The sequence below is a fragment of the Panthera onca genome, chromosome D4, assembly GCF_046562875.1.
Source record: "Panthera onca isolate mPanOnc1 chromosome D4, mPanOnc1 haplotype 2, whole genome shotgun sequence".
Classification (NCBI taxonomy): Eukaryota; Metazoa; Chordata; class Mammalia; order Carnivora; family Felidae; genus Panthera; species Panthera onca.
Genome location: NC_138351.1, coordinates 70,515,093 through 70,530,070, shown reverse-complemented (window position 1 = coordinate 70,530,070; position 14,978 = coordinate 70,515,093). Strand labels below are relative to the sequence as shown.

The 14,978-nt window shown below is 39.1% G+C and overlaps 1 protein-coding gene across 5 annotated transcripts in view; it reads left to right on the top strand.

Moving 5' to 3' along the window:
• Positions 1-14,978, top strand: part of TMEM245 (transmembrane protein 245) — a 102,759-nt gene that overhangs the window by 59,897 nt on the left and 27,884 nt on the right. For all 5 annotated transcript variants that reach the window (XM_078436601.2, XM_060609100.3, XM_060609099.3 and 2 more), the window contains 4 exons: positions 318-416; positions 2,623-2,754; positions 6,510-6,632; positions 6,762-6,907. In XM_078436601.2, coding sequence (XP_078292727.1) covers positions 318-416; positions 2,623-2,754; positions 6,510-6,632; positions 6,762-6,907 — 500 coding nt within the window. The remainder of the gene's footprint in view (positions 1-317; positions 417-2,622; positions 2,755-6,509; positions 6,633-6,761; positions 6,908-14,978) is intronic.

The window sequence follows — 14,978 nt, the reverse complement described above, 5'->3', positions numbered from 1 at the left end:
CGTGACCTGGCTGAAGTCGGAGGCTTAACCGACTGCGCCACCCAGGCGCCCCTCACATGTACCTTTCTCTTACAACCTGAGGTGGCTCTCTTAGAGACCCAGAAATAGAGGAAAGCAAAAAGCCAAAAAAAGCAAGGAAATTTGCTGGGAATATTGAAGAGTAAAGAGTTTAAGGAAAGATTATAAGATGGCTAGAGGCAATTAAATAGTCTGGAACATTTTAGTTTGATTTGGAACAAATATAAAGACCCAGCATGAATTAATTTTACTGGATTGTTGCCTGAGATATTAAACCAGATTATATCTATTTCTTCCAGCTTCATAAAATTCTGGGAGATAAAGTGAACAATACTGCTGTAATTGAAAAGCAAGTACTAGAACTTTGGGACAGATTGTATCATTCTTGGTTTGTAAAGGTAAGTTATTAGATGATTTCGATTTTAAACTTATAAAGTCCTTTTATTTTACAGATTCACTGACTAGATACATATTGACTAGATAGATATTAACATTGGATGTCATTTATTGAAATTTGGAAGCTACAGGGTCTTAAATCTCAGGTCACTAAAAGTCAGCTTGAGTTGATGGTTAATCTCCATGGCAGAACCAACCTGTCACTGTGCTGTATTGTATTCCATCCTCTGTTCATTGTTTTACTTTTTAAAAAATACTTTATTTATTTTTGAGAGAGCAAGCAAGTGGGAGAGAGACAGAGATGGGAGACAGAGGATCCGAAGCAGGCTCTGCCCAGACAGCAACGAGACCAATGGAGGGTTTGAACTCCCAAACTGTGAGATCATGACCTTAGCCCGAAGTCAGATGCTCACTGCGTGAGCCACCCAGGCACCCCTCCTCTGTTCATTATTATCAACAGCATCTCATCTCTGTACAGTTGAAATGTAACATAAACCACAGATATAATGTTAATTTTTTAATGGCCACAATAAAAAGCTAAAACAGGTGAAATTAATTTTAAAAATATTTCACTTACATCACTATACCCAATATATTATTGTTTCAATATATAAGCAGTGGAAGAAAAATGTTAATAAAATGTTTTTTGGCCTTTTTTTTCCCCTATAAGTCTTGGAAATCTGATATGTATTTCGTACTAATACCACATCTCAGTTTTTGGACTAGCCACATTTGAAGTGCTGATAGCCACATGTACATAGTGGCTACTGTTTTAGATAGTAGAGCTCTAGACATTAAGAACTTGTCTCTTTGAGGGAGGAAAATAGATCCAGAAGTTTGGAGATGTATATTTTTAATCACCCTTACCTGCTACTTGTGCTGATACACTCTTCAGAATTTCTGGCGGAAAATAATACCATTTACCACTAAATTTAAAAACGATGGTTTTGAAAAGCAGCTGGTTGTATGGGGCCATACTGTATACTGCGTTGGCAGTGCCTGTGGACCCTCAGGGGCTGTGCTATGGAAGATGACTATCCAGTGGGGAAGGAGGTAGAGAATGAGATAAGGTGGTAAATTTTGACAGGGTTGATGGTAAGGAGAAGAGCATGTATATATCATCCTTTTAACTTGGGGTAGAAGGGAGGAAAGCTCAATTTCAAATTTGAGTTGGTTGCATAGTGACCTGTTTTCACTCCTGGGATGAATTGAGGGAAGCCGGCTGGTTTTTGTGAGTTTCAAAGACTGGAGGTTAGAACTAATTGGGGAATCTGTAGGCAGTAATCTGCTGAAGAACAGGTCAATTGGAAAGGTTATATCTATTTTTTTCTGCTGACTCTGGGACTTGTGCTTACAAACAGCTTTTTTTCTATGCCTCACCCCTTTTGAGCTTCATTGTATGGCCCAGGGAAGTCAGTGTTTTAGAAGCATAGGTTTGTAAGTAGGTAAGTATGTTGCTTTCTTTCCTAACACCTAATGTCTTCATTGCATAATGAAGGTTGATATATCACTACGATGTTAGCAAAAGTGTCAGAACAGAAACAAAATGTTAAGAACCTACTTATGTTTCTGAATTTTAACCTCACTAGTCATTTTGTTTATTCATATCTCTTTCAAATTTAATTATTCCTGCATTCTTGTCAATGTATTTCTCTTCCAGATGGATGAGTTAGATTTTTCTCCCCATTTTTGTTTCTTTTTCATTTATCCCCCATTTTGTTGAGATATAAATGACATGTAACATTGTTTTAGTTTTTAATGTACTTTATATTCCTCTCTCCCCCTTGCTTTCTTTATCTTGTATGGAAGGTTAATAATTAGGGGAGTGGGATGAGGAAAGGAAGAAAAAAGCAAAAATCGGGACCCCCAAAAAGGTAGAGGGGCTAAAAAGAGGAAAAAAAGAAAGTAAATGTTGTGTTGGTGTACAGTCAATATGTATTGAGAAATGAAGGTTGTTCATAAATGTATTAAAAAGGAAGTGCTTGAGCTCAGCTGACAGGTGGTATCTAGAAGGTATCTAAAGAAGAAGAAAAAATGTATTTCATATTTTATGTCTTTAGGTAGAGTTCTTAGCTGATTTCTTAAATAATGCAAAGTTTTTCACCTTTGAGTAACTACTCAAGTGCTCAAGTGGACATAAAACAAAATAGAGTATTTATACTTCTTATGCTTTTGGAGATTTCATGTCTGAACCGTTTTATTCCATAGAATGTAACGCATTCTGGAAGGCACAAAGGACACAAGATGCATATAAATCGTCAGAATAGCTGGCTGGGAGACATCCTGGACTGGCAGGATATCGTTTCCTTTGTTCACGAGAACATTGAGACATTTCTTTCGGTAAGAAATAGAATTTTTAGTTAAACTGGACTTAGAAATAAAAATAGAAATTCTAATTTCCAGTTTTCTGTGCACACTTAGAGGCCTTTAGTTACCTTGTTTTTAATGCCACAACATTTGCCATTTTGAGAGTTCTAAATGCACTAGGAAGATGTCTAAAGACCATAGGCCTCAGGAGTAGCTCCCCTGGTGCCTTCTCTGTGGTTGAAGAGTAACCGAGAAATGCTGAATCAGGAAGCATATGTGAAGTGTTGTGGGCTCTCAGATTCTGAGATAGGTATCTGTCCCTTAGGCTGACTAGAATGTCGCTGGACCACTAGAGAGAGATCGGCCTTTCTGGTGCGCAAAGTCTTTGGCAGATAGAAATCTGGTTCCACTTACATTAGAGAGATTGGATGTCCTTCAAAGGCTCAGCTTGTTGTTTACCACCCATTTTCCCACCATGTTCCACCCACCTCTGCCTTGTTTGCCTAACGGTCGGTCGAAGGCAGCAAGGAACAGCTTGCAGCATTGCTGAAGTTTTAACAACCACTCTTGGTTCAACAGTGTGTTTTATAAAGTGTCCTGGCATGTGGCTTTTCACAGAGATGAGAGGATTTTCTTGTGAATGGACTGGTGACTTTCATCAGTTTAACAAAAGTTGAGGTTTGCAATGCTAGATTTTTTTCTTTTTTTTTTCTTTTTTTTTTTAAAGATTTTAAGTAATCTCTACAACCAGTGTGGGGCTCAGACTCAACCCTGAGATCAAGAGTTGCACCCTGTACTGGTTGAGCCATCCAGGTGCCCCGCAATGCTAGTTTTTTTTTTTTTAATTTAATTTTTATCAAGCTATTAATAGATGACCATAGCAGAGAGTCAATAATAGTTTAAGATTTTCAGTAAAAAAATGACAGTGCCCTGCTTTGTGCTTCTCCACTTCAGTCTCGTTTTCTGGAAACAGCTGTCAATTCTTTTAGCTTTCTCTGGTATTTATCTCTAAATTTCCAAAATAATATTTATACTGGTCTTTCTTGGTTTTGTAATTTTAGGTATTGTCTTTTGGCTTCCTAATTTGGAAGATGAAGATAAGGATGTGACTTTGAAGTCCCTCAGTGCTCTCTTCTGTCACCTGTGGGGTTTTCTTACAGCTCTTTCGGTTCCTCCCCCAATCCCTGCACTCACACTTGCCCTTCTTCCCACTCACCTAATACAGCTATCACAGTGTGGAGTTAAATCTAGAAATTCATGTCCTTCAGTTCTAAGAGTTTATGTGTTTGATAATCTGTTTTCTCTAGTCCAGTGGTTGTCAAACTTCTTGGTCTGAGGATTCCAGAGTTTTTGTTTGTTCACGTGGGTTCTATGGATTATTATTGTATTAGCAGTTAAACCTGAGAACTTTAAAATATTTATCAGTTCACAAAAAATAACATTATATATTAACACATTTTTTGCATCTGCAAAATAACCATTTTCCAAAACAAAAAATGACTCAGTGAGAAGAGTGACTTTCTTTTACTTTTTTGCAAATCTCTTTAATGTCTGGATTCTCATACCTGCTTCTGCATTCAGTCTATTGGAATACATTGTTTTGATCGAAGTATCTGAGGAAAATCCAGCCTCATACAGATATGTAGTTGGAAAAGAGGGGAGTCTTTTAATAGCCTTTTCAGATAATTGTGGCTATTCTTTGATACTACACCAAAACTCAACAAATGGTACTTTTTAAATGTTAATTGCAGTTTGGAATTTGAAACCATATCCATATAAACTTTTTTTGTACTGCCTTACATGGAAGTCCATTGATCTGTCTTGAATAGAAATGGGTCTTTTACTCTTACATGCTTTTGTAATATGCACTGGTCATTTAGACTATTGGTTCACTGATTTTCTGTACATCCTCTAAATATCAACACATTTTCTTATAAAGTATTAAAAAAAATCACATTCTTTAACGTCACTACCTGTCTCATCAGAAAAAAAATCTTAATGCGTCGAAGTCAACCCTTGATCGGATTTTTTATTTCTGCCTATATTCTTGTAATATCCGATAGCTCTCATGGTCTGAACCTTTCTTCCTAATCCCCTTGGGTACACAGAAATGTTACTTGATTGTTGTTGGAGACTACCAGTCTACAATTAATGTCTTCAGTTAATTTCTTAAGAATTGTCACAGAGTATTTCCTATCAGGGTGACCCAGAAACTATTTAAAAACTTTTTTAATAAAAATTCCAGAATGCCAGAAGCCCCAAAAGAATGCATGTAAAAATCACAAATAAGGGTATTGTTGGTTTGTTTCTTGGAATCAGTGGTATTATTCATCCATTCTTTGTCCCACAAGGTCAAATGGTCAGTCATGCATATTTTTGTAGGCATTGCAAGGCATTTTGAAGATTTTATGTAAGGAGTTATTGTAAATGAAACCAGCCTGCAAAGGCTCTCCTGTGAAGACTGAGCTGAGGTTTGCAAGAAATGCCGGGGACAACAAAATACCCCTTTATAAATGATACATTTGAGATAGGAAAGGAATGGATAGGCCTTTCATAGAACAGATGGTGTAACTTGCACATATGACAAAAAACAGAGCTGCTGTTTTGGAAAGGGCACACCAAAATAAAACCAGACGTTAGAGTTCTGGTCCCAGCTCTAGTTCCAATTATTAGCTCCAAGGCCCTTGGGCAAGTTTTAAAACATCTCTGAGCTTCAGTTTGTCTATCTTTAAAATGAACTTGGTATCCTCTGCACTGCTTCACTCACGGGACAGATATTGTCAAGAGGGAATTTAAGTTCCCGAGAAAATAGGAAATGAAAACATCTAGGTGTGCCACAGTTATTGTACATCTTCTTCTAGTAGTGTTTAACGTGTATTATAGTAGCATTTAGCATATATTAGTGACCGTTTTAATAACTGATTCTAGTGAATTTACAGGTGATGGATCAAAGGAATTCAGTAGGGTCATCGTCTATCTGAAGAAAGATAGTCAGCTGTAGAGCTCTGCCCTTGACCCTATCCTATTTATTGTGATTTTAGTGAAATCATCGAAGTGATACTTTTGTATTTGTAGGTGAATCTAAGTTGGAGATGGCAAGAGGGGAGGCAGCTAATAAGACAAATACTAGAATGTTCATGTCTGCACTAATGATCCTATACAGGTTGCATTCTGGCATATTCTCCTGTAGGTTTTTTTTCTACACATATCATTTTTACATAGTTAAAATCATGCTATATATAAAATTTTTGTTTCCTACGTTTTACTTTTTTTAATTATGATTTTTTAATGTTTATTTTGGGGAGAGAGACAGAGCATGAGTGGGGGAAGGGCAGAGAGAGAGAAGGAGACACAGAATCTGAAAGCAGGCTCCAGGCTCCAAGCTATCAGCACAGAGCCCAATGTGGGGCTCAAACCCACGAACTGTGAGATCATGACCTGAGCCAAAGTTGGAAGCTTAACCAACTGAGCCACCCAGATGCCCCGTTTTCAATTTATAATTATGTCATAAAATGTTTTTCTGTGTTATGATACACATATCTTTAATGGCTACCTGATATGATTTGGAGCTAGATTCACTGTGATTTTCTTAACCATTTTCCTTACTATTTAATGTTCAAGTGTTTTCAGATGATAACGTATTTCCCCCCCCACCCATAAAATACTACTCCGTTCTTGTCTTTTCACTTTCTGGTACTAACGCTCTTGTATTGAAAGCAGAGTAGATAGCTGTCGAAACTTCTTTCCTCAGGATTAGTTCTAATGGTTCAGCTTTCCTTCTTCATCAGATCTTAGAGTCTCTGTGGATTGTCATGAGCCGGAACGTGAGCCTGCTTTTCACCACGGTCACCACCCTCCTGACCATCCTCTTCTACAGCGGGACGGCCCTTCTCAATTTTGTGCTATCTCTGGTATGTACATGTAGATAAGAGCATGTTACCTCTCCTTCTGCAGTGAAGCGTTTTCTTGGTTCCATTTGTGTTTCCTTCCTGTAGTTTCCAAATGTGATTTTTTAGGAGATACTGTCCTTTGTTTTGCAGATAATTTTCCTGACCACACTATTTTATCTATTAAGTTCCAGTGATGAGTACTACAAGCCAGTGAAGTGGGTGATAAGCCTGACACCACTATCTCAGCCAGGTCCTTCTTCTAATATTATTGGCCAGTCTGTGGAAGAAGCTATCAGGTAGGGATAAGATTTATGCTATTCTTATTTCCTTTAGACACTGCTTTCTGTGAGAAGCCTGTTTCAGTCTTGAGCCTTTCTAATAATCAGTGCAAAACTAGTGACGGACCCTGGTATTTTCAAAATTTTTAATTTCCTTTTGAGAGAATAATGTGAGCAGCGCAAGTTTCGATAAGAAGAAAAATTCAGTTTCGGTATCCTGCTGTCAGCCCTGTGAGCTACAGCCCCCTCACCCCGTGCAGGCTCTTGCTCCCGCTGCAGCTCATGTCGCTTGCTGGGGAGAAACCCCTCTTGTACCACGCATGCACCTCCCCCTTCTCTTAGAGCTCAGGAACTGCAGCTTTGTCCCGGGAGAAGAATAAATGGTCTTTCTATTTCTTCCTCTCTCCCTCTGCAGCTGGGCTCTGTGCCCTTTGCGTGAAGTTAGCCTGGAAACTGGAAATGCAAAGATTTTGGTTATTTTTAAGTCATGGGCTGGATGTGCATCACAGGTTCTGGCCAGAAACTTCCCATGTCTTCTGGGGTCCATGTATTGCAGGCTGGGCTTTTGAATGAGATGATTCCTCAACTTTTTTTTCTTCATACGCTCTTTCCAAGTCACTGGCTTCTGCCCTCCTTTTTCCTCTTTGTCATTTCAGGTAGGGAAAGGCCTTTTGCAGCTCAAACCTAGCTCCGCTCCTTCCCTACCCTTTCCTCTTATTGCTTGGGACTTGTTAGAGTTCTACTACATTTTTACTGCTTATGAATAGCTATACCCAAATTAAATCCTCATATCATCCGTTAGAGTTTCTTTTTGTAATAAGTTGTCAGCCAGGTGTTCTTAAACTTATTTTGAATAGTGAATCATTGGTTGGCATTTATGTTTCCACTTATTTTTAAGAAATAGCATTGCTTGGGGGCACCTGGGAGGCTCAGTCGGTTGGTTAAGCATCCAACTCTTGATCTCCGCTGAGCTCATGATCTCACAGTTTGAGTTTGAGCCCTTCATCAGGCTCTGCACTGACAGTGCGGAGTCTGCTTGGGATTCCCTGTCTCCCTCACTCTCTGCCCCTCCTCTGCTGTCTTGTGTGCGCTCACTCTCTCTCTCTCTCAAGAATAAATAAAATAAAACATGAAAAAATTATTATAAAAAATAGCATTGCTTTGAACTAGTCTTCCACAGAAATCTTGATTTGACTGGATAATTCTCTGACTGATCTTGGCTTATTTCTTCATTGTGTTTATTTAATAACTGGTTGAGGATACCATTTTGGTCTCTGAAAAACCTTAGTTACATTCAAATAACACACATGTTCTTGAAATATATTCTTCCTAGAAAGTTTGGTGGCTTTTCTTTCTTTTTCCTATTAGCAAGGCCTGGGTAAAGTCTTCAATATCTTGCTTCCTTTATTAGCCATCAGGTAGAATTTTAAAAATGCCCTTATCCTCTCTGGTGCTCTTGGGTATCCCCATGGGGCCATCTATGTAAAGATTCCAAGTTTGGGAGTGCATCATCTACTGTAACAGTTTTCAGGGTGAAGCTATCTTCGGGGAAGTCACTTGCTGGCTTTAGCATTCCTTTTAAGCCTGCACGACCATTGGTTATCATCTTTATTGAGTAAATAAAATGCTGAAAACTCTTAGCAATAAATTCACGTTAGTTTATTTAAGTGACATCTGTCTGGCTTAAAGAAGTTTGTGTAAATAACTCGACCAGAAAGAAAAATAACCTTCAATCTTCCCAGTAGGATGAAACTAGTGAATCAACCCTATCAAAGGCTGACAGAACCCTTTCAGTCAGTGTAACTTAAGCCAAGCCTTACAGAAAAATATCTACCTTGTCCCATTAAGAACTTCAAGAAAGCTGATACTTCATTTTCCTGAAGTAATCTTTATTAGCACTGACTGTTATTCTCACAAAAGCTTTTCTGTTTTTAAATCACAGTTCTTGAGTTTTCTCTTGTTCGGCTTTCTTAGAGTGAACCGCTGGTCAACTGTCCTCTGTCTGGCATTGAGTCACTTTTGTTTTCATACAAATATGCCAACTCCTTTGTTTTAAACTTAATACTTTAATGTCATCGTTGCTTGGAGTTGGTAAGCAGAGCTGTGACTTGCATGTCGGTCCAGCTGATTGAAAACACATATCCTTCCGGTATACCACAATGCCTTCTTCCAGGAGGAGCTGGTTGAGGCAGAAGATGATGACTTAACTTTGTGGTACTGTTAAGACTGAATAGTCACATGAGGCTGGCGGCTAAAAATTCAGGTCTTTGGCCCACAAGGGCATTTGAGGTTAGAAAGAGTGTGGTCATCTACAGAGATAAGAAATAAATGCCTTTTTACAAATTAGATTTGCCTTATTTTCTTGGGATTGTACAGACTAAGTATGCGCTGTAACAGTAGCCCATGTCTTGGTTCCAAAGCATACTAGTACAAAACCCATTTATTTTATCGTGTCTTTTTTTTTTTTTAATTTTTTTTTTAACGTTTTATTTATTTTTGAGACAGGGAGAGAAGAGCATGAACAGGGGAGGGGCAGAGAGAGGGAGACACAGAATCTGAAACAGGCTCCAGGCTCTGAGCGGTCAGCACAGAGCCCGACGTGGGGCTCGAACTCACGGACCGCGAGATCATGACCTGAGCCGAAGTCGGCCGCTTAACCGACTGAGCCACCCAGGCGCCCCGTATTTTATCATGTTTTTAATATAGGAAAAAGTTTAAACCCTCAGTACCAGAACTGTAATCTTAATGGCTCTCAAAATTGAAAACTACAGTGCAGACTAGTTAATTTGTCTGGTCCATTTGTGTAACCACGGCTATATCAAGTTATGTAAATTAAAGATTATAACTCCAGACGATTTTTAGCAGTCTCCGTGCTTATTGTCTCTTTCTTTCCTGGGTCAAATGCAAGACCTGGAATGTATAGGTTTTATAGAGATGCCTCTGTAGAACCTTCTCACATATGTAAGATAATAGTAAGTTCTAGTTTTAAGAGCTCTTGTCACATTTTTCATTCTGAAGGATTGTGTTCAAGATGGAATATGTTTCTTCACGGACAAAGATTTTAAGAGGAAAAATATTAAACAAGTGTTTATGAAAATGTTATTATACGGTCCTCAGAGGGCACTTCAGTCTACAAATTATCAGTGATCTCAGATTTTATAAAGATCAATCATTAGTCATCATCAGTGTTGCAGTCAAGTGGAAATCGTTCAACTCATTTTATATGATCCATCGATAAGTTAAAAGTGGACTTGAAATTGGGAGTTAACTGCATGACCAGGCAGTGGCAGTGTCTTGGCTTTTGAAGCTTTGCTTTATGAAATACGTGGCTACTTGATGATCACCGTCTCGTTGAATTGTTGAACCTCAGGATTCTCAGATCTGAATAAGTGTTCTTCTAAATTGAATATGTTTGTGTGTTCATTTGGGTTTTCGTTTCATGAATTTTTCAGTTAGTGGCATGCACCCCCTACCCCCAAACCATTTTTGTCCCTTTAGAGCATGTCGTGTCCTGAATGTTTGCATCACATCCTTCTTCCCCGATGCTCCCATTCTGCTTGCTCTGGTGGAGATATTGCACATTACTAAGTTGCATGTTGTCACGGCCTCAGTGCAATTTAGTGTGTGTGATATTTTCACATGAGTGCATGCACACTGGTATGGCTCTTGCTTGTGGGATTACAGGTTTTCAGTGCCAGTGGGTGGGAGTCTTACTTATGAATTAGATGGGAGAATGTATGTACTGAGTTTTTTTTTTTTTATTTGGAAAATGAATGTACTTTTCACCTCTATCCCTCCAACTATGGAGAATTAAAGGTATTGGGTAAAAAAAAAAAAAAAAAAAAAAAATCAGTGCTGATCATTCCGTAATTCCGTATTTCCATTTTTGACTTTAAACAAATATTCGTTGCAAAGAAATTCTCATGAATCTAAGGTTATAAACATTTGTTTAAATTAAAATGTGTAAGGAAGAGTTTAAAGCTGTAAGAGTGTATTTTCATTTATTCGAAGAGATAGCTCTCCTAACACTGGAATAGAGTGACACAATCTCTTATGCATATTTGGGAAAATCATATTAGCTGGAGTTCTTAAATAATAACCAACTCAGTAAAAAGAATGCCTTTTTAACCTACTTGATTAAAGATTGGTCTAATAATTCTAAACCTTTACATCAAGTTTCCAAGGGAGTGACCTTAAGAAACTTTGTCTTGTATTTAGTTTCTCATTGTGATGCTTTAAAGAATTGCTAAATTAATTTTAATAGCCTTATAATAGAACTAGTGTTGAGATACAAATGTTTGCTATTTGCCTATATACTGTTCACTTTTTAATTAGAGTAAGCATCCATTATCAGCAGGCACTGTCAAAGACACAAAACCATGTAGTAATGATATAAAAACATTGAATTAATATTTCTACTGCCAAGGATTCCAGATGATTTAATGTGACGCCACTGTTGTACCCTTCTGTGTGTGACTGTGACTCACTGTTTTTCCCAGTGGGGATGGAAGGTTTCCGCAGAAGCGGCTTCTCCCTGTGCTTCTCAGCAGCATGCTAGGTCTGTGCGTACAGCGTGACCTTCCCTTCTGGAACAGGGAAATCCAGTCTCAACCAGGTTTCTGTGCTTTTTAATGTGTGGAGCTGGGTCTCTGGGACAGATGACCCCGGAAAGGGAGGGAGATGTAACTTTTCAAGAGAGGTTAGGTAGTAATGAAAAGAGCTGGGGGATACTATGTCCGATTGGTAATTTTATATGCTGTGTTTCTGGAAGCCGGCCTGCCCTCTCTACTACCTGGCCTTCTCTTGAGGGGCAGTACAGAACATTGGTAAGGTGACGCTTGTTGTTGTTGTTGCCTGAGGGAACAATAATCTGATAGCCTTCCTAGTTGACCTTTAGAAAGAAAAGAGGGTAGAACCAGTGTAATGAAATGTTGGGAGCAGGCAGAATTTGATTTTGGATTCTTTCCTTTCTTCTTCCTTAGACACGTGAACGCTACCTGTCTATTGGTTTAGAGTCCTGTGTCCTCTGAGGGCATAGAGCTCCTTGACTGTGGCTTATCATTCTCCCCAACCCCCTCCTTGCTTCAAATCGCATTCCAGCAAAAGCAGATCATCTGATCAAATCCTGGGTTGTCTGGCCAGTTTTCTCCTTTTAGAAAAGTAACAACAAACCCATTTTTCTTTTCTTTTTTTTAAGCTTCCTCGTCATCTCTCTTCCCAAGAACACCCCTTTGGTCAGAATTGAGAGTGGGCTAAGAGTTGAAGGAAAGTATTAGCAAACTTGTAAGAGTTAACAGTTTCATCTTAAAGTTTGTAAAGAGTGAGGAGAGAGCTGGTTAAGAACTAAATCTTAGCCAGGCACTTGAAACCAGTTCAAGCCCCTGGTGCAGAGAAATTAGATATACAGTTGACTCCTGAATAATGTGGGGGTTAGGAGACACGAGCGCCCTACACTGCCAAAAATCCACATAGGACTTTTGACTCTCCGGAAAGTTAACTGCTAATAGCTTACTGTTGACTAGAAACCTTACTTATAAGCAGTCAGTTAAAGCATACTTTGTATGTTGTTCTTATTGTATACTGTATTCTTAGTTTAGTAAGCCAGAGAAAAGAATATGTTATTAAGAGAATCATAAGAGAAAATACATTTTTTTTAAGTTTATTTATTTTGAGAGAGAGAGAGAGAGAGAGAGAGAGACAGTGTGAGTGGGGGAGGGGCAGAGAGAGGGAGAGAGAGGGAATCCCAAGCAGGCTCCATGCTGCCAGCACAGAGCCACAGAGCCTGATGTGGGGCTTGCACCCACAAAGCTCAGATCATGACCTGAACCCAAACCAAGAGTTGGATGCTTAACTGACTGAGCCACCCAGGTGCCCTGAAAATACATTTTCAATACCATATCAAAAAAAAAAATCCGCATGTAAGTGGACTAGTGTAGTTCAAATGTGTTGTTTAAGGATCATTCATACAGTTGTATAAACGAGGCATGGACACACATCTTTAGTACCGTACAGTATAAATGCACAATAGTGTTTATTAGGGGAAATTCAAAGACTGATTGTGAATGAATTTGGAATTTTTATTCACAGAGAGGTATGTTTAGGGACCCCCGTTGGATTGGATGCCCTGTAGCCTGCCTTCCAGTTGAAGGGAACCCTGCCCTTTATGGCTCTGTGTATAATAGATAGGACTGTCTAATGGTGGAAGCTTTCTGAATGAGGATGCGACCTTGTTAGAAAGCGGGGAGCTTCCACCTCTGTGGCTGGTGTCAGTCCCATCCCTTGAGCTACATCAGACCTGCTAAGCCAGCTCAACTGAGCTACCAAAACATGGGAAGAAAAGAGCATCCAGTGTCTTCTGAATTTGATTCTGTTAAATTGCTGAGTGCTGGGAAAGCCTGGAGATGCAGTTGGAGAATAATGTCAATGAGTTTTGAAGAATCACTGGAAAAACAGAGGTCCCAGAAGACTGAGCACAGGCAAACACTCTATTCAAGAGAGAAGATTGAAGTAGACAGTAGAGGAAGACTAATGTTACATACCTATTATAGCCTGATGAATTTGATGCAGATTTTCCTGTAAATTTCCATAGTAGATGCTTGATCATATGGTTGTGAATAGTTACAAAGGGAAGGGTAATTTCCAGTGGCACCATGCATTCACCTGGCACGGGTCATATGTAACCACCCTTAGAAAAATGCCACAAGCCAGAGCTTTTGTGATTTTTACAAGAGATTTGGTGAAGTATATCATAGTGTCTTTCCTGGATGGCAAGATAGAAGAATGCTTACTGAATTTGAATATCTAAAAAGTGTTGATTAATGGATTGACATCATTGAGTGAATGAAATGAGAGAATGATCTTTCATTGGTATGATTATAAGGAATAAATACGCCCGCATTGATTAAACTAGTGATTTCTGGTAACCCGTTCAAACTGTATTGTGTATACCATTAATTATGTGTCAAATGAAGTTGTGTTAGATTATGAAAATGAACAATTCCCAGTCTCTGAATTTCAGGTTCCAAAGAACCTGAGAGATGAGTGATTATACACTCAGTATTTTGGATTTTTGCTCCGGTAGCTTCATCGGTACCTTATAATTTAAAAAACTTAAGTCTAAAACTTTGTGGTATGCTGCTTTCAGTCTCAGCTTTGCCGTACCCTGCACCCCTTTAGCAAAGATTGGTTTTCTTCCAAAAACCGCCAGGAGAAAAGAGAAAGTTACCACGTGCGTTATTTTTAGCCTTACTACAATGCTACCTGGTAATAGTGACACCAGTGAAATAGTGAAATAGTGAAAGCACCAACTTAATTGCATGCTTACTGTGCACCAGTCACTAAGCTTACCACTTGAGTTGCAGTGTTAATGTCCATCATACCGTTATGAAGTGAATGCTTGCCGTAATGCCAACATTATGAAGTTAAATGTTGTCTCTATTTGACAGTTAGGAAGAGTGAAGCTCAGAGAAGTTGTACAGTTTTGAAGATCATGCCACACTAATCAGTGACAGAATGGGATTCCAGAGCAGTGGGTGACAGAGCCAGAGCTCTTGTGGCCCCGTTGCCCTGTTGTTCCTGCCGAATCCATGTCCTGTTTGCCTTCACTAATGTTTCTCATTTATGAGCGCGTTCTTGACTGCTTCCTCAACACTCTTACGTTTCATTCATATGTTCCTTCTCTGAGCAGTCTCCTAACCTTCAGGCCAATGGCCTTCACTTCTGTCCCTTCTTTTGTCCATCCTCTACACTGACATATGCTGAGCACCCACTGTGCCAAACCCTGACTTACACATTTTGCATGTATTATTTCATTGATCCCCTGTCTGGTCCCCTCATTCACCCAGGAAAGAGTCCGCTGGTCAGAAATCAAGAAAATCTTTGAAACTGGGAGTGTAGTTCATGTTTTTTTTTTTCATGAAGGCTGGAAAAAGAATAAAAAATGAGGGCCTGAGTTATTCCCAAGTGAAAAGTCAATAACGACCCTCTTGTAATTGTTGGATCTGTGCACTAGATCACTCGGATGTACTAGCTCCCACGATAGGCATCCACCTGACTAAAAGCCAGTGCGTTGGGTGCGGAGTGGGTCATA